Source organism: Copadichromis virginalis, linkage group LG13 (assembly GCF_057382275.1).
Source record: "Copadichromis virginalis isolate Kocher_CV1m ecotype Utaka linkage group LG13, C_Virginalis_male_GT1.1, whole genome shotgun sequence".
Taxonomy (NCBI): Eukaryota; Metazoa; Chordata; class Actinopteri; order Cichliformes; family Cichlidae; genus Copadichromis; species Copadichromis virginalis.
In genome coordinates, this window is record NC_140630.1 from 29,967,013 (window position 1) to 29,987,639 (window position 20,627).

The 20,627-nt window shown below is 39.7% G+C and overlaps 1 protein-coding gene across 1 annotated transcript in view; it reads right to left on the minus strand.

The window, feature by feature from the left end:
• Positions 1-714: 714 nt before the first annotated feature.
• Positions 715-20,627, minus strand: part of b3gat2 (beta-1,3-glucuronyltransferase 2 (glucuronosyltransferase S)) — a 61,919-nt gene continuing 42,006 nt past the window's right edge. Inside the window, exons 3-4 of the mRNA XM_085478429.1 lie at positions 15,689-15,837; positions 715-3,400 (exon numbers count right to left, since the gene is read on the minus strand). Of these exons, the coding sequence (XP_085334555.1) occupies positions 3,314-3,400; positions 15,689-15,837 (236 nt within the window). The 3' untranslated portion in view covers positions 715-3,313. The remainder of the gene's footprint in view (positions 3,401-15,688; positions 15,838-20,627) is intronic.

Below are 20,627 nucleotides of genomic sequence, written 5' to 3' on the forward strand. Positions count from 1 at the left end.
GTGAGGTTGGAAAAAATGTTTTATTAATTACAGAGTTGGAGCCTAGCTTAGCATAAAAACTACCAGAGAAGGAAAGCTAATTGCCTGCCCCTAATTAAAGTTCAAAGATGCCTCTACAAACACATTTGAAGCTAGTTACTACATTATCTCTAGAATTTTTTTTAAATTAAATTGTAGTGGGTTATGTTGCATTTTATAGCAAAGACTGTAATCTTGCTAGAATGCTAGCAAGATATTCGGCCAGATTCCTTAAAGGATCAGGATAGCCATTTCTGCTCTGTTTAGCTAACAATGAGCAAAAATTCAACACAGGATGTGTGGAGGTGTTTAGGGTCATTACTGGGGTTATTTTTTTAAATAATTATATTTTACCTTCCAGTCTTCACGCTAAGCTAATTTTATGTTGAAAGCCTTCTGATGCCAGTTTTTGGCATGGGTGTGAAATTGGTACCAGTAAACAATCATGTTTCTAAAACTGTAGGGATCCAGAAATACCTTCTTCTTTTTTCAATCAAACTTACATTAGGGTACTTGCCAATACTAAGAACAGAGATATTTAATTACAGAATTCAAATAAATGTTTCCTGTAACATGAATGCTCAGTTGGCTCTGTATCATCAAACTGATGTTCCTTTAAGGCCATCTAATATCAGAGGTGGGACCAAGTCATTGTTTTGCAAGTCTCAAGTAAGTCTCAAGTCTTTATTCTCAAGTCTCAAGTAATGTCAGGCAAGTCAGAGTCGAGTCTCAAGTCACTGGTGTAAAAGTCCAAGTAAAGTCACAAGTCTGAAATTTTGAATTTCAAGTCATTTCGAGTCTTTTAAAAAAAACGAAAAAAAGCATGTTGCAGTTTTATGCTAAATGTAAATATTAGACCATGTAATTTTTAAATCTGTGTTTTTCTCAACACATGACAAAATGGTGAACTTAGAAAATATACACAAATTGTGAAATTGCACCTCTTTAAAATGCAGCTCAATTAAACCTAGCTCCAAGAATAATTTTCACCGACAGTTCTGAGATAAGCTGCATGTTATTCTTGGATGCGGTTGTAGGACCAGCTTTAAAATCGCATGACAAAAATATCATACACATTAAAAAAAACTGCATCACCAACGTAGCCTGGACAACATTTGCAAGTTAGATGAAGTCAGCTATCTCATCGTAGCATATTTATATGCATATTTATAATTATACGCTTCTTGGTGTGAGTGCATACACTCATGAAGTTTAGTAACTTCAGGTCACTGCAACAAGCCCAGGTACAGTTTACCGACGGATGGGTGCAGGACCTTGAAATGCACCGTGTAGAACGAAAGACCATCGTACGTATCATAAGTTTACCAGTCTCACAAATCGTCGTCATAAATACACATTCGTTAACCGTTTATTAATAGGACCTTTGAGCTCAACGATAATTAATTAGCAGTGGAAATAATTTCTGGTTCATTACAGAAATGTAGCAGTGACAATAATACTGTATGCTGTAATCCTACTGTGCAATTAGTGATACAAAACAACTGTTTTATCCTGTGAATAAAAGTATATGTTTTTGTCAATGTACCATAATAACAGAAGCGAAACGCAATATTGTGTCAGGACAATTCACTATTTATGCACAATAAATAAAGGAGCATAGCGCGACCATTTCTGTTCAGCGCCAGACTTGCTTGTAACCTATATCACCAATTATGTTAAAAAAATGACGTATTAACTACAACAGCAGACTGACCTTTGTGTAAATGCTTGGAGCAGACTAACCTGTGAGCTGGAGTGTTCTGGGACGTTATATTTTGTCTTTGAATGGCTGCAATCCAGTCGCCTCTTTGTTACTTCGGAAACATGGCTCGAACAATTTCTCTTCAACGTCGTAATCCGATAACAACCGATCTCTTTACCCGTCGGCTTCCCGTGGCTGTCATGCGACCGGCTATTGCAGTTAATAATACAACAGCTTCTTGACATTTTTGTGTTTCTTTTTATCGCTGTGTAACTGATTTCAATTGAAAGCCTCCGTGCGCTAGTACCGCTTGCCACGAGTTCCCAGAATCCTTTGCGGTTCTATCCGTGAATGACGTCACATTTTCAATCTCTATATAATATGCATGTTAAATTTTATATTTGGGGTAAAATATCAAGTCTTTTCAAGTAAACCGGTTCAAGTCCAATTCAAGTCCCAAGTCATTGGTGTAAAAGTCCAAGTCAAGTCACAAGTCTTAGAACATTTTTTCAAGTCAAGTCTAAAGTCATAAAATTAATGACTCGAGTCCAAGTCATGTGACTCGAGTCCACACCTCTGTCTAATATCATTTGGATTTGCAGACTTTGGGCAGTGACTGGGTATGTTGTCTTACTGCCTCTGTTGCTGTTTCTAATTGAGTCTTCAATAGACTACTAAGGGTGTCCTCTTCCTCTCGCCCTGTGGCAGCCTAGAAAGGCCTTAATCCACAGTAACAACGTTCCTGATGAGTTTATGATCTCAATCACACATTTTAAATCCTAATGAATACAACACAATTCTTATTTTGCAAATTTTAGTCCCAATAAGTGTCCAGAAGAACAATAAAGTAGAATATACTTTAGGGTGGGCTTACTTGTGGACTGAAAAGCAGCTACCCTATAAACATGTAGTGTCCTTCAGTTTCACAGCTGTGCTTGTGATGTCTGGTTTCAAAAATGCTGATGACAGTCATAACACTGAACTCAAAGTTTTGGGAACAGGACTTTACAAACTAGTGGGAGAGCCAACTCCTAGAGGAGAGGTTAGCATTGTGTGACAGCTGTTATCAGAGTAGCTACATGAACACAGTATCAAACGGGTAAACAATACTGGTGTTGGTATCAGTGCATCCCTACAAAAATGTTAAACATTCCTTTCACACTAGGAAACCTTAGCAGTATGCCTCACATCCGGCACACAAGCCTTTTCTTCTTTTAGCAATTCTATCACAATTTCATGGTTTTAATTAGGACACAGAATTGTTAATTAAAAAAAACATATCAATGATTCGAAGCGTCTCACATGGCACTTTTCAGTTCAGCAACATGATATGTTACATTTCTAGTAACATTTACTTTTTACATCAGCAGGCTGTGGATGCGAGGAAATGAACAGTCTAGGTCATTCCAGTTTGTAAAAGGTATTTGGTGCTATCCAGTTCTCACAGAGCATGTTTGAAAGACAGCAAGGAGTCTTGAATCATGCAGCTCCTCAGAGACTCTGTCCATCACCAGCAGATTGTATTAACCCGAAAGGCAGAGGAAAGCAGAGTGCTGCTGGAAGTCTCAGCCAAGAGATGACGGGCAGCCCCGATCACACCTCGATGGCGACGGTGTCCTTTCGATGTTTGGGCTCGTTTGCGAGATGTGGTTTCTCTGTGCGAGTGTGCCAAACCAGCACCTGAAAAAGAGAAGAGGAAGAATCAGAAAATCTGCCGGCAAAGAAAGCGTAATGCACTAAAAAAAGAGTAGAAGAAAGGCAGTCGTGTGAAACACACTCCCGTTGATGGTTTCATGCAACAACAATAACAAAGAAAAGGAATACACCAGCAAACCATCAAACAGATATAAAAACATATGAGGGTGGGGGATTGGTTTTACAATAAATATCAGGGTACATTAAACTCATTTTATTGTTGAGATATAGAAATGCAACATCACCAGGAAAACAAGTCTATCAGAACAAACGTAATAACTACACATGTAATGTATCATATTACTTTCCATTACACATATAAAAAAATAAAGAACCAGCAGATGATACTGATACTGTTTCACTCTTTGTTTGATAACTGTCCGCTATTGTCAACTAATAATAGTAGGCTAAATCTGTCATGAGTGTATGACAGTGGGAACAGCTCTACTCGGGGGGCTCTGTCCCTCCTCTCTCCTCCTGTATCGCTGCACAATGGTGGTCTGATAATGTGCCTCACTGTTCATTTTCTTACAAGCTTTCTTATGTTTCCAGAAAAAGCCTTCACAGAACCTGACTTGGACTTGATTCCCATTTTAAAAAGCATGTTTACAGCCTTGCACACAAATCCGTTTGGTGTTTTGGATACTGATGAGACTTAAAGTTAGGGGTGGGGCTGCTTTGACTGACAGGTGTGTCCACACAGGAGGTTGTAGCTGTGTGCTAGCTTGGAGATGGCGGAGTGTTCGTTTCCTCTGTATTTGTGCAGTTGATGGTTTTTGAAACATATCTGATTGAATTATCTAGATTTAGTGACAGAAATTGTTATTAATCACTTATTTAGCACAAATTGAAAGCCTTGTGTGATACCCTGGAACTAAAAGGTTGTTAGGTGTTGGAAAAAACAGAGTTTAAGTTAACATGCATGCGGCATGGTGCTTTGATCTTTACTGAGATGGAAGGTGTGTCCTTTTAACTGCACAAATCACTGTCCTTTTATTCTTCTATGAAAGTATAAACTATTAGGATTTTAATACAAAAATTTGAGGTACAATATTTACTGACACAGATCAGTGGTGATTTCTACTCAGTGGCTTCTTGGTGTCAGTATGAAACCAATGTACTGGTCTAAATCAAGTGTGCAGTTGTATTTCCACTCATTGCAGATGCATTTTGAACCTTCAGTCCTCGATGATCTGCATATGAAATGCCCCATGGAGTAAAAAACAAGTCTGTGTTCTCTGCAGCAGAGATAGCATTGTATCCTCCTGCTGTTGGATTTGATGGTGCTGGTGTGCTGCGAGGGATTCCACTTGCAGGAAACAGCCTGACACCTCGAAATGGTTTGAATCAAAAGCAGCACGCACCTCACTGCAGCTGTTTGTCTTGTGTTTTCAGTCAATTTCACAGCAATATATTGGTGAGAAAACAGTACAATGGATGCAACGATTGATATTTTCCTGGAGAGGAGAACAAATTCCATTCCATGTAGTTTCAAATGAGTTTTTTTGGGGGGGAGTTTATAACTAATGAGCCCATAATTCAAGTGTGTCCGAAACTGCACACACAGTGACTCACAAAGGCATGATTTATTGCTGGCTGTGGACACTGACGTTGTTTTTGCGCTTCTTCAGGTGGAACGTGTCACTTCCTGCACACTGAGCTGCTAATTGGCCCGCTTTGCATATCTAACGAGGCTAATGTAGCAGCCGCTCCAGAGCTGTGGGGGAAATGGTATCTGTGCGTGCGCGTGCCAATTATGCAGCCAGAGTGCGCTCCCTGTTCCCCGTATACTCTTCTCTTCCCCCCAGTTTGCTCTCTGTTTTCCTCATTCATCAAGTCCACTTTCTCTCCCATGGCCTTACTGCTGGTTTTACCTCAGTCCTATTTCCTGCTCTAGCTTTCGTTTCCACCCTCAGGCAACTCGGAGACAAAAAAAGCTTTTTCAGGTTAGAGAGCTCTGTGCTTTTTTCCCCCTTAATAGCATATGGTGGGGGAAGGCCTGTTTCTACCTATGAGCAAGAGGAACTTATATAGCAGAACTTTTACCTTAAAGGGGACCTATTATGTTTTTGGCTTTTTCCTTTCAGAGCTCTTCAGATCACAATTGGAGCAAAGCGGAGGCTGTGATGTCACCCATTGGTTTTGGATTTAACAGTAGTGTTTGGCTGCCATCATGTTTGATGGAGTTTGATTAAAAGTTGGATGCTAACTTATCATACTTAAATAGCATGCTGCATAAATAAAATGCACAGGTGCATCATGCAGACACACAAACCTGCTTGTCTTTAGCCTTCTGAATTTTCCTTTAACTCTTTAAATCTATTTTAAATCTATTCAGTTATGTTTTATTGAGCTTGATATTTGTATTTAGCTCATCTCACTTTTGTACTTTGACGTTGTGTTTTAGATTGCTCTTCAAGTTTTTGTATTCAGGTTTATTTGTTGTGTCTTTTTTCTTGAGCTCTTCGTTTTTATTAGTATTGGGTTGTGGTTTGATTCTATATTTGATTTGTATCCTTTTATGTCATTTGAGAGTTTTTGGTTCTTGTCGTCAGCCTTGCAGATAGCCTGGGCTGCTGGAGGCTTCCCGTGATGCATTGAGTGCTTCTTCTTCACTCACTTCTTTTCACTCTGTGTGTGTTTATACACCACTTTGCATTTAATCATTAGTTATTCATCTCTGGCTCTCTTTTGTCCTGTCTTCCTCCTCTTGCCCTGAACCGGTTACTTCATATGTCTGCCCCTCACTGAGCCTGGTTGTGCTGTAGGTTTCTTCCTATTAAAAGGAGGGTTTTTTTCTTCCCACTGTCACCAAGGGCTTTCTCATGTGTGATGACTGATTGGTGGGGTTTTCTCTGTATTATTGTAGGGTCTTTACCTTATTCCACTCTAAAAAGGGCCTCAAGGTGACTGTTGTTGTGATTTGATAAAAATATAAATAAAACTGAACTGATGTGAAATTTAGGTTCTAGCTTTGGCCTTAGTGTTTTCTCCCTGTGCTCATGTTTAGTTCAGCGTGTCTTGTTTTCATTTCAAAGTTTCTGCTTAGGTTTTGTTTTCTTTTACTTAGACTTTGAATTACAACTTTTATTTCCTCATTATTCTATTGTGTTGTTTCCTTATTGAGCCTCTGGTTTCTGTTTGCTTTGTGCTCTTCAAGGAATAAATTCAGAAATTATTTTGGTGTTTCCCAGTTTCTTGAATTTATAGATTGGTGTCATTGTCCCTCCTCTATCTCATTCTGTGTTTGTTTTATTTTTGTTTTTTTAACCTCACTTCTTTTTTATTTCTGTGTCCTGTCCTGTACATGCGCATCTCATTTACCCCCTGCATTCAATTCCCTTTCAGTTTGTGTATAAATAGGCATTCCTTCATTCACTGTTTCATCATCCACACGCGCTGCGTATCCCCTACAACGTTTTAGTTTCATATTCCAAGTGATTTTCAGGCTTTTAAATTCCCTGCTAATTTTTGTCTTGATGCACGCTCAATCTTCCAGGTAATAAAGTTCTGAAAGTCAGAAAGGAAGCTATATCCACGTAGATGAGTGACAATATGTCTTCTCCCAAGGCGAGGGCCAGCATGGCGAGCCAGATGGCTGGCTTACTGTTCCTCCCATTTACATGAATTAAGAGTTAGCACTTTGTGTGTCTTCCAATCAGCACTGGGCCCTACACTCTGGTCCTTGAAAAGAACTGCTCCACATAGAAGATTGCTAAGTAATGGACTAATAATGCACTGGAATTTCAAACTTCTTGGATTGCTCATACCACAAAAGGCACCAACACAGTGGAAAGGTCCAGTTCAATGACTATTTAGTGGATGTGAGCTGCCTCTATTCAGACTCCTATCAAAGGGGCCAAGCCCCTAAATCCAACATCCAGTTAAATAAACACACATTTCTTTAAGTGCCATCTCCTGATGTCTTATGTGCTAATTATTGCTCCTTCAAACAGGAGCTTTTGCTCTTGGTATCGAAACAGTGACACAAATTTTTAAGAAAAAGGGTTCCAGCAACCAACGACACTTTTAAATACCTCTGTGATGTCAGTGGTTTATATCAAAACAGTATTTCAGAACCTGCTGTACAGAAAGGACACAGCTTTGATTTACCTAATATAAAACAGACCAATTTAGGTGTTATTATTATTATTATTTTTTTTTTTTTACTGGGTCACTTCCGCTAACAATGATTTTAAATTTCCTTCAGACTCCCTGTGACAAAAGTCTAGGAAGGGAGCACTAGAGTGAAGTAGAGTCAGATTGAAAAGATAATCATGGCACAGCAAGGAAAAAGTGAGAACTCATTTTGGATTCAGCACCATACTGCAGATGGATTAAAGTAAGGCTGCTTTTTACAAAAGTCACTATGAATAAAAAGAAGCATGTCAGTTTTGCAACTCAATTTGCAACTTAGCAACATGGAGTGTATTCAAATGAATCTGAAATTATGTTTTACTTCTCTCTTCTCTGTAATATGCACACTGCTGGCCAAAATGGCCAAGAAATTTCAAATAATCATGTCAGCCTATGTAAATATAATCCAGACCCAGAGCGAAGAACTCAGACTTCAGGCTGCTCTAAAGGCTCAGTTTCCCTGGCTAAAAGAGAGATGGTGTTCAATTTTAAGTCTAAGAATAAAATATGTGAAGATGGAAATGAGCGTCATCAGTTTCGTCTAATGGTTTAAACTTCATTTAAACTGAAATCAAATCTGCTTAGCAGTGATTCCAAATCTTTGGAGAGAATTTACCTGATTGTCACGACTTGGGATTTTATTTATTAAGACCTTTCCTCACTTGCTGCTTCCAGTGTCTATAAGCTTCTCCAGGCTCGGTTATTACATTCAATTGAATCTGAAATATCTCTCACTCGACAGAAAGGAAAAATGCATTCCTAATTTGTAAATGCACTCAAGATGCTTTAAGGATTGTGTCACCAAAAACCAGACCAAGAAGTGGTCAGAGATGTGTTTAGCCACATTAATGCCACTAAAATTAAGTTTGGCAGAAAGCTGAGAGCCATTTGTAATAAAATAGACAGCAGTGCAGTCTTTCACCCCAGAGCTCCCTGGGTCCCCTGTCATTCTGTCTTCTTTCTTTTTTTAAATCTTCCTCAATCAATCTATGTATCCTCTTTTCTCTGCATAGGCTTTTACCCTCCTCATCCTTTCTCTCTCCTCGAGCTCCTTTCCCTCCTGTGCTATCATCTGTCTCCATCTGTTCCCGCTATCCCCCTCCTTTCTTGTCCTGTCACTGCTGTCTGTTGCCGTTACTCTCTCGATCTAACTACATTACAGCTCCTGACAGTCGTCTCCAGATACTGACCCAGCCGTCAGATGAGCGTTTCTGGCCTACATTGTCAAGGTCGACGTTCAGGTTCTATGGTCTGATCCCAGATACCGTCCTCAAAGTGCCCAGAGCTGGAGTTAGGGTGTGTCTGCTGGTAAAAGTAATATCTTCCAGTAATATGAATAATAATAAGCCAGTTCAGACCAGTCTTAACCAATAAAACCAAGAACAAGGTGTAGACCCAAAATGATTACAGTTCATACTAAAAACAGGCCCTGAAATAGGGTGTGCTTCTCACTCAGATGCATTACTCCCTCACAAAGCCAAACTGAATTTTTAAACACTGAGATACTGACAGTTACCATTTACAGTCTGAGTAATTTCAGAGTTTATCTGTGGAAAAACTGAAGCTACTAGTTGCCACACAGCAGCCAAGAAGCATAAAGGATTGAGTTTGTAAAGAGAGGTGGTCAAAGTCTCTCCTGAGACGTGTGCAAACCCAATAAGAAAAACACAGGTTTTTCCAACTGTAAAACCATTCCTGTTTTGGGGTTGTCTCCCCGCAAAGACACCAAACCAGCTGAAACTGATTAACAGCCCCCTCTGCTACTTAATGTTGACACTCGCTGTGGCTCTATGTGTCTGTGAGATTTCATGTGCAGGTAGATACATTTGTCAAACTTGCTACAGAGCCAAACTAATTGTCTCCAGTATTTGTGCGAAGCCAACAGGTCATTCCTGCTATATTTTTACCTTTAACTCCTCATGTAACTCTACAAGGCAAAAAAACAGCTAGCTGCTGTTTAAACCTCTATTTACGAGGAGTAGCCAATTAAACGAAACCTAAAGAGAGACGGGCCTTTCAGAATCATGCAAAGTTGCTTAAGTAACATCTAATGAGCAGAACAGGAACTTAATTTGTGTGATAAAGTGACAGATCCTGATAAAAATCATGACCAAAACTGAAGCAAAATTGAAAGCTACACTGCTCAATAGTGAAGAGTAGTGTAGCTACTGTGTAACTGATTGTTATGACTTGGAATTTTATTCCATAAGACCTTTCGGCATTTGCTGTTTCCACAGTTTCACCTCAAGCTAAAAAGGGCAACATTTTTCTTTATATTATACTTATGTGCTTAATATTCAACTTTTTCAGAGGTGGCAGTGTAAAAAGTTTATGCAAAGATTTATGTCAGTCTAGTTTTTTTTTTTTTTTTAAAGTCAAACTGCATGTTTACAAATACTTTTGATTAGAAACTGTATTACCCAGTAAGCTTTTACCTTTTACTTTTTGATTTTTAGCACTAGGTATTATTTATATACTTAAACTAAACATGATTTAGATTCCACAGTCTTTGTTGTTGCCTTGTCATTTTTTACTGATGTGTCTATATGACAGATGTGACAGTGTGTGAGACGCGCTGCGTTCTGCACTGTCTGAGCGATGTTTCGCGTTTTAGCCTCACATGAGTGACTTTATGAGTGATGATGTCACATCCCTTTGCTATTGTAACGCTGACGTGATAAATGCTGATACCACATCGTCCTTTCTGGGCTGCTCTGGCTGATGACTGATGATGTCACGGGCTGCTAATAACCTGTATTAATATCAGCGGCAGGGCGCCTCCATTAGTGTAATGGGGTTGATAATGATGATGATAGTTTCAACACAGAGCTGTCTGCAGCAGCCGCAGCCATCAGTAAATGATGATCCAGCAGCTCCAGGGGATCTTTATCTATTCCCTGCAGGAAACATTTACCCATAACCCATCAGGGACTTGGACCCAACACTGTGACCTGCACACACATATACTGAACCACAATGATTAAATTCTGTATTTGCTTATTTCGGATAAAACAGCAGCTTTGGTATTTTTTTCTGAAAATAAAAAGTACTTGAATGCAAGCCTTAAAGAAAGTGAAGTTAAAGTACTCCACTGGTAAACAAGTCTTTGAGTTGTACCATCATCGGTTTGTAGCAGGAAAATCTGGGCACTGTTGTGTGTAACAAGCTGTAATGGTGAAGTGAAATAATATTAATAGAGTAAAGTGCACTAAAAGCTTACCAACAAGAGTCGCACCAAACATAATGAGAGTGAGAGTGGGTGAGAGGAAAGCCAACAGGGAGGCATCATCATCATCTGAGCTTTAGTTGTGTAACACTTGTGACCAAAGTTTGTCATCAAATCAAAAACTATTTCAGCATTCATGAAGAGATGTTATCATTGCTGGTGTGAAACTCCAAAATGCTGAGAACTCTGTGCTGTGATTCCTCCGTGTACTCTCACTAACACCTGTGTGCTAATGTGTGGTGTAATTAACAAAGAAAACTGTTATTTAAACTGATCGGATAATGTGACAATAGAGATCAGTTGACTACATCATCCTATTGTCATAATATCAGATTGACTGATTATTAATTTATTTATATTTGAGTCGGTATCGGGCCGATAGCCAGTGCACACATCGGTGCATCAGTATCTCTCTCTCCAGCAGGCTTCTTACGCCAAGCTTTTTAAAAGTAATGCAACAGTCGACGTAAATACCTCCTGTAAAAAGTAATTTACAATTTTTTTTCCTCAAAATTATGTGCTTTTACACTTAACTGCAGGTTAAAAATCTTAACCTGAGTGTGTGCATATTTCCTCTAGCAGTGGGATTGTTCATATCCCGAGTAACCTGGGATACAATAGAAACACAATATGTTGCCCACAATAACAAAGTTGGTTTTTTTTAATAACAATAATAATAATGATGTCGATATTATGAGATACTCGATACACTGCAAGGCAATCATCAGTGATTAGGGATGGGAACTGAGAACCGGTTCTCGTAGATTGGTTCCCAGTAGTCAATTCCTTGGAATTGTTAGTCTGCCTGCCTTTCGAAAATAGAAAAATAGCTAAAGTCTAGAGCAGGGCTGGGGGACTCCAGGCTTTGAGTGTCGCTGTCCTGCAGGTTTGTCCTTGATCCAACACAGCTGATTTAAATGGCTAAATTACCTCCTCAACATGTCTTGAAGTTTCAGGTGTGATTCAGGTGTGTTGACCCAGTGCGACATCTTGAGGCCTGGAGCTCCCCAGCCCTGGTCTAGAGGATGGATATGGGCATTTATTTTTATTGCACAAAAGGACGAGATAAATGGTAAAGTGGAAAACTGCATCCAGGACAGAAACAACCAGATTATGCTGCTAACACAACTTCACTTCTTTGCAAGCATCTGTCGAGATACCAGGCTAATGCTAAGCTAGCCAAGACCCCAGGTGAATGCTGAGTGGATGCCGACCCCAGCAGCCAGATCCTGAGGCTGCAGCCTCTATTTCTACCTGTTCACGTTTATAAAGCAGAATTGCTCTGGTTTGAATTCTACAATGAGAACCCAATGACAACTGATAAGAGAATCAATAAGGAATCGAATCACTAACTGATATCAATAATGGAATCAGAATTGCTAAATTCTTATCAATTCCCATCCCTATCAGCGATACAGCGCGATACTGTGTAACTGAAAAAGATAAAGCACTATTGTTTTTCCGCCCCTCATCCCCGCCCACAAAGGTTACAGACCCATCTGTGGTTTTTGTCCCATTTTCTGAATAAACTCAGTTGAGCTTGTACAAACACATGTTAGAGATATTTTTAATTTTGTTTCTTTGTTTTGCTTATTTTTATTCAGCATTTTTCAGGTAATTGCAACACTTATGTAGTACAACATCAATATTAAGTTATTAACTCTAATATAGTCATTGAACTTAATAATGTGTTACTTACCTTTACATTCTCTATAAAACCTTTTTAAGTCAGTGATAATTACAACATGTTTTCCATCAGATTGCTTAGTTTTACGCTCCTCTTTCATTTTCTGCAACAGCCTCACTGTCTTCAGCTTCAACAGCAGCAGAAACTAATGAACTAATTATGTTTGTTGGGCCACACTGTGGATCCTTTTGAGGCTCCGCTGTTGACAAAAAAATAAAATAAAATCTGGCAACAGCAATGATGTCCTCACGACGCAACTAAAAGAAACATTTTAAAACAACGAAGCTTCACAAGGTAAAACTCACTGAAAATGTGATGGAGTTCAGCAAATGTCTAATTAATCATTTTAGGAATTTAGTAAAGAATAAGAATAGACAACTCGATACATTTAAGAAATCAATTTAAACCTGAAGGTGTCGGGAGGACAAAGATCACAGGGCCACCAGAATCCTTTAAAACCCTCTCTCTGGGAAACCATAAACACCCCAACCCATTTTTACAGAACAGCCAGTAGCTTTTGATGTATTGGGTACGGATGAAATGTCCCAGTGGGCATTATCAGGATGTATTTCTCAGAAGAAATGATCAATAAACTTGAGTAAAATTGATAGAGCTATAGAAGTTATTGCAAATAAATAACTCTTGAATCTGAGGATTTCTGTCACTGATCCTCAAATTCATCCACTGAAAAAACAACAAACACTGGTGTGATGGATAACCAGTGGTCACTGCTGACTGGTCTGGAGCTAAAAAAGTCAAACTGGCTCTAAGGCGTTAATAAGAAAAGCACCCAAAAAACAAAACAAAGAGAGCATGTAAATGCCACTTGCAGACTTGGTACTTTTTGGAACAGCTGTAGGCATCGCACGTTGAGCTCAAGCTCATGTATTCCTTGAAAGGTAAAAACATAATAGGATCCATTTGTCACAAAAAGTCCTTTAAGGCGCCTCTGTGATGGTTGTCAAGAGGATGAGTGGCTTCATAAAACCGGGTGCCAACAGGGGCTGTGGCGATTTGAGATGAGCTGCATCGATCTAAGCTGTCTAAGCACACAACTAGAATTGATAGCGCTATAACGCACTTTCTATTCAATTCAGGCTGTGTGTGTCTAAGTTTAGACTGTGCCACTAGCTTAAAGCATGACTCATGCTGTCAATAGCAGAGGGGGAGGGGGATACCCCATGGTTACTGCTGTGATGGTCACTATCATTATGGCTGTATTTGTGCCCCAGACACACAAATGTGCACATGCTAGATTAAAACTGATAAATTGGATAAATAAATTGGGCTTTTATTAAGCACTAGCCTGTGCGATTCACCTCCAGTGTGCAGGTCACTGCAGTTTGATAACTCTGGCTGAATGTGGCCTATTTACAAACTGCATATTGAGATATACTAGTGTTTGCTCCTGACATGTTGGCCTGTCATTCAGTTTCACAAAATGTGCACAGCTGCTTAATGTTTGGACTTTAAACATTTATATAGGAGTAAAAATAAAAGTTGCTTTCCATCTGTAGTGGAGAAGAATGTAATGCATTGTGTGAGTTAGAATTCAGGTTTGCTCAGTGACCTTGAGCCTGTGTGCATATAAGAAAAAAAAGAAAAACATTAAAAATTTTTTTTTACTTAGGACGGAAAGAGAAAACAGCCAGTGGGCTCCCTAAAAGTGATTGTGATTCCACCTTCTTCAAGGTGTAGAGACACACAGATACAGTTGTGCAACACCAAATGCTTCATTTTTTCTTTAGCCTCTTGTGTCATTGGTGAGAACTGCATCTCTCCAGCCTTTAACAAGTACAATGTCCTCTCACAGGATGTTAAAAACACTTCTAATCAATGATTATTTGGCTCCGTTAAATTGAAATCTGCATTAAATAAATGTTAAAATTAAACAGATACAGATACTGACACACCACAGCTATATCAAATATATAGCACTGTTATCATTTGGACATTGTAGATCAGGTCCAACGTAGATCGTTGTAGATCGTTGTAGATCAGGTCCAATGTAGATCGTTGTAGATCAGGTCCGGTCTATCAGTATTCTAGCAGTTTAGTAAAGATTAAGACTAGACACCTGGTTTTTGAGACATATTTCAGGGAACAATTTGAACTTGAAGGTGACGGGCCAAAAAACAAGGGTCAATATTAGGATTAATGTCTTGGCTAAAAGAACTAAGAGAGGTCTTCACTGACATAAGCAAAACTCGCAGCCTTAAGTGGATAAATCCAGTTTCCCTCTCTTAGTGATATCATTTTACTTACGATGGGAGTGTGAGCTAATGGTTATGGCAGGATTTGAACTGGTCGAAAACAGCTGTGTAACTAGGTAACTACGTTGAACTGCCTTATCTAACTGAATGGACTTTTTTGGGGACCAGGAAGTTGTATAAAGAGGTTTCTTTAATACATAATCATTTGATGAATCATTTTCAATTTTTGCACGTTCTTTCAAGGCAGTGCCTGACATCAGCTCATTAACTTAAAATTGCACAAGGGGCCAGGTTTCAGGATTAAATATAACACCTATGTATAATCAGCCAAGCTTCATCCTACACTGCACAACTAATTTTGTAAAAATGTCTGAATATGGAATTCAAATTTCATCTGAACTGCATTTTCTGCATTTCATTTAAAATGTGTCTGATCAGGTTACATGTAAGTGTCTACGCATACAATATAGCAGCAAATTAGCAGGAGTAGGAGGCATCTCAGGCTTGGCAGTGCTTGGAGCCCAATACACTTTCACTGGCGTTATGCAAAACCAGAGAAATACACCTTAAGGGTAAAAATGAGTGAGTAAAGTGAGCAACTGTACTGCAGCAGGCAGCTGGACTGACATAGGAACGTCTCCATTCTGTGAGAAGAAAATGTAAAATAGCAATGAAGAAAATGTATAAAAATGTTTCTGTGTGAAACCGTCTACCTGTGTGTGTATTATAAAGCTCACTGCAGTCGCCAACTTCAACATGTCTACAGTTGTTGAGTTCTGGTCAAAAGTCTGATGGGACAATCGTTAGTCTTAAAAAGAACATCTTTGCTTTAAGTTTGAGTATAAAGGAAATTTTCCATTTCTAGGAAAGTCCTCTTCAGCATATTTGAACATGTTTTTACTGGGTGTTTCAGGTCCCAGTAGAAGGTGTTAAATTCTGTCACATCACCTCGCCTTAATGAAATTCTTTTCATTTTGTTGCAACAGACACAGACATGCCCGGTTACTGACCCGTGTGCAGTTGTTCGCCTTGGGCTCCAAGTCGGTGACCTTGGTGATCTGCTTGAGGAAGTCGGATTCCTGCATCCCCGGCTGGGAGCCTCGCCGTTTGAACTGTGCCCGCGGGTTCGCCAGGATCACCTGAAGATTCACTGCAAATCCTGAGGAGCCGGAGGAAGAAGAGAAGACTAAGGTGAAGGGATGAAGACGCTAGCCAGCATGGATAAAAGGGACATTACGAGGCTGTTGTAATCACAGCAGAAAATGACCAAGTTGATTAGTGCATCTAATGACTGTGATATGGCTGATATGAAATTCATTTACCACAGGGGTCTGCGTTCTCTGGTGATAATTGTACTGTAGATGAGAAGGAAAATAAGTGAATGTCAGAGGGAAGAATGCTCAGGATGCCAGTGTGCTGGAGCAGAAGCAGGGATTAATGCGTGGCTTGAAACCAGATTTAATCAATCTGATTAGAAAAACTTGGTAACTGTGGGGAGAAACCAGCTGTGTGACTCCATGTAATTACAGCAGCGGGGGAAAAAAAGTATTAGCTGCCCTACAGCCAGAAATACATTTGAAGGTTCGGAAGTATTTCACATTGTGAGACAAGTTTTATATAATCTTTTCCATAACTCCACAAAATTTTATTTTGAACTCAAATCAAAGGTGACAAACTAAACAGGAAAGCTAATCCCTGCAGCTGCTGCAGTTAACCTTGTGCAGCATGTGTGTGGAGAACACGTCATTCACACATCTGATGTGTTGTTGACCCTGTAGCCACAGGTCTGAAGGTGACACGTGATGAGTCTGTTTTGCATAATTTTTGCCTGCTTTGAGCTTCCACTGTCAGAAGAAAGTGTCATCTGCAGTTAGTGTGTCAGCTCTCGTTACTGCCACATTAGGTACCGTTGAGTTTTTAATAACTGATGCTCTTGGAATTCATGGCTGTGGCCTCTGTGGATTTTTATTTTGAAAAACCACATTTGCTGACTGTAAAACAGATCTGCGCCAAAGTTACAGAACGCTGGTATTTGGCCCTCAGCTCAGTATTTCATTTTAATTTTTCCTCGTCTTCAGGGCTAGGTGTATCACTAGACAATGACATAAGATATTTACACCTTCATTTAATCTTGACCTAATAAGTCTGTCAGTAAGCACGAAATATCTATGGTTATGTATTAAATGGACAAAAACACAGGACCAAAACTGACCTCTGTGCTACAGTTTAATTCAGTGATTGGGTCTGGTCCAAAGGAGTGGATTAGCTATAACACATGCAAACCACTCTGTTGTTGTGAGTGCTGTAAATACTGAATATTAATTCCCAGATGAAATCCTATAATGCAAGTAGTATGGTCTCAATTTCAATCTAATTTTCTAAGCTGTGTGTTGCTTCTGGCAAATGTTTTCTAAACTTTCCACAGAAAGTTTCCACAGGAAGTTCTACTACTTCCTGTCTTCGATGTTATTTCCCTTTACGATGCCACCGTGCAGCCTGAAGCTACCTCTACTGTGCTGGTTAAAATAAATCATTTTCTTTCTATCTGTTGTAGTAGACAGAAACAGCAATAGAAGACTGAGTAACTAAGCTAAAGTTGTTTACTTACACATGCGGACATGAAAATAGGAGCCTGTTTTAAAATTCATTACTTATGAACATACGAGTTAAAGAGACATCAATGGCTTGATTGCCCGTCCACTGCCACTTCCTAACTCATTTACTCCATGAAGATGAACTAAGGATGTATAACACACTGACAGTTGCTCAATTCAATTCAATTCAGTTGCCTCAAGGTGCTTTATATTGTAAGGTAGACCCTACAATAATACATAAATGGTAAATGGCCTGTATTTGTATAGTGCTTTACTAGTCCCTAAGGACCCCAAAGCACTTTACACATCCAGTCATCCACACATTCACACACACATTCACACACATACATTCATGTATTGAGAAAAAACCCCCAACAATCATATGACCTCCTATGAACAAGCACTTTGGCGACAACGGGAAGGAAAGACTCTCTTTTAACAGGAAGAAACCTCCGGCAGAACCAGGCTCATGGAGGGGCGGGGCCATCTGCTGCGACCGTAATTGGACACTGGAGCGAATAAAACAAACAACAAACTGCAAGATAGCAACAGTACCTCAGTGCTTAACATCTAACCAGGTGAAGAATACTCTCAACGAGGTAGGTGTACCATCATCCACAATCAAGAGACGCCTTTAGCAATAAGGGTGCAAAGCTGAAGGCAGAGAGACCCACAAACATGCAGCAGCTGAAGGCGCCTGCAGTAAAGGCCTGGCAGGGCATCTCAACAGAGGAAACTCAGCAGTTGATGATGTCCATGGGTTCTTGACTTCAGGCAGTCATTGACCACAAAGGATTTTCATGTCTGAATCAAGTCTTAAAAATGATGTTTAACATGTTTGAAACTCTAAAAATAGGTGAAATGTCTGTAATTTCTAAGCAGTTCATCGTAATTTTCATAAACCCTTCATTTGATGCTGAAAGGCTGTATAATTAAAATACACTGTGGTGATGTACAGAGGTAAAATTTACAAAGATTCTATCAGTGTTTACGTATAGATCTAACTATACGTGTCTCTCCCAAACTCAGCTACTTATCACAGACGCAGTATCTCCAAAATGAAATAAACAAGCAGAAGATCTGTTGGAGCTAAATAAAGAAGCCAGACTGATGCTAGCAGACAGGGCACACATGGAATGCCATAACCAAGTAGCTGCCAGAACATCCGTGCTGATTATGGTCTAGAAATTCCAAGGTCAAAATGGGATCACTGAGATAAGATCCTGTGGACCTTCCAGATACAGACAGACAAACTGCTGATGGCTAACCAATTGCACAGAGTTGTGCTGGACAAGCAGAGGAAGACAGCTGTAGTGATTGATGTAGCTATACCAAGTACCAAGCAACACCAGGAAGATGGAACAAGGGAAGCTTGAGAAATACCAAAGCCTGAGAGAGGAGCTAAAGAAGGAGTGCAGGGTGAAGGCAGCGGTGGTCCTCGTGGTAAACGGGCCACTCGGGGCAGTGAGTGGCTCCAGCAGATCCCAGGAGACAGACAGACAGATAGATAGATATGAAACTCACATTCACTCTCCATAGAGAATATTGCCGCTTTGTCTGCATTGTTTTATTTATTTATTTTGTTATATCAAAGAAAAAAGTTTATTATTTTCCCAAATGTGTGTGATTGTGAGAAGAGTTCTCTGAGCATTAATTATTGCTTCAGGACTCATCTGGGAACTGTTACTAAACGGCTAGAGGGAGAGAAGTGGTGCTGCCGAGAGGCGCTGACAGGAGGAGAGGAGGAGATCGTCAGGGAACAACAGGTGTCTGTTTTATCCTCAGAAAAACATACGAAAGGCTCTGGCTGCTTCAATTTCCATTCAATATCACCATAAAGCTTTTAGTGACTCTGTGACTGGGGTGGGGCAGTTAGGTAGGATGTTCTCCATATTTTGTGCACCTGTATGTACACATTCCTGTGTGCCACGTTTCCTTACTGAAGAAAAAAAACACCTGATCCCCAACATCAGCCACAATGTTAAGACCTATCCTTGTTGAGCCTGTTTTCCAGCCCACAACTTTACTGTTTTATTTTACTCCCAGCACTCTTTTTTGGCATGTCATCAATTTGCTGTAAATCACGAGTAATAACATGAATTTGGCAAATTATTCATCTGACTTTGAGAAATACCAAAACATAGCATTTTTTTTATTGGAAAAGAAAACAGACGTTCACAGGTTTCAGATGTTAGATCTTCGCGCTGACGCCTGAGGTGAACCAGAAGCCTTTTAAATATTTTATGGCTTTACTTTTTACAGGTGTAGTGTGAAGTAAAAAGACTCAGAAAGTGAAGGAAAACACAATGAAAAAAAATCCAAACACTGTGGTACAGTTTAAAGTAATTTATAGCCATCCTTAAACGCCTGTCAGGACAGGAAAGAGCTCCAGTGTGGGTTATGTTTTAAGCATTTCTCACACAGAGATTTCTAGTTCCACGTGTGACAGGAAGATATTTGCAGAAACTTCTTCTGTGCACAAGGTCTCAACATAATTACTGAATATTTATTTATGCAAATCATCAGTGGGTGGCACGCCTTTGCAATCAGTGTGGCAATTTGCCCCTGGTAATTCACCATCCTCGCCTCTATTTTCCCCTCACATCCGCCACCTCTAGCTGAACAGAATATTCTAGGCTGCAGTTATCCAGACGCGGTGATACATGGCCAGCAGACAAGACAGCAGTCCTCTGAGGTAAGTTAGTTAGTGTCAGAGTGGGTCACACAGAGAAAGAAACAGCAGACATGCAAGTGAGTTTGGTATGTATTATCTCTCTGTAAGTTTAGTGTACTTTAGACCAAGTGAAAAGCACATCCACACTGATGTACACAGTTAGATAAATGTGTCCATACAGGACTTATATAGTATATAGCAGAGGTGTGGACTCGAGTCACATGACTTGGACTCGAGTCAGACTCGAGTCATTAATTTTATGACTTTAGACTTGACTTGAAAAAATGTTCTAAGACTTGTGACTTGACTTGGACTTTTACACCAATGACTTGGGACTTGAATTGGACTTGAACCGGTTTACTTGAAAAGACTTGATATTTTACCCCAAATATAAAATTTAACATGCATATTATATGGAGATTGAAAATGTGACGTCATTCACGGGTAGAACCGCAAAGGATTCTGGGAACTCGTGGCAAGCGGTACTAGCGCACGCAGGCTTTCAATTAAAATCAGTCACACAGCGATAAAAAAGAAACACAAAAATGTCAAGAAGCTGTTGTATTATTAACTGCAATAGCCGGTCGCATGACAGCCACGGGAAGCCGACGGGTAAAGAGATCGGTTGTTATCGGATTACGTCGTTGAAGAGAAATTGTTCGAGCCATGTTTCCGAAGTAA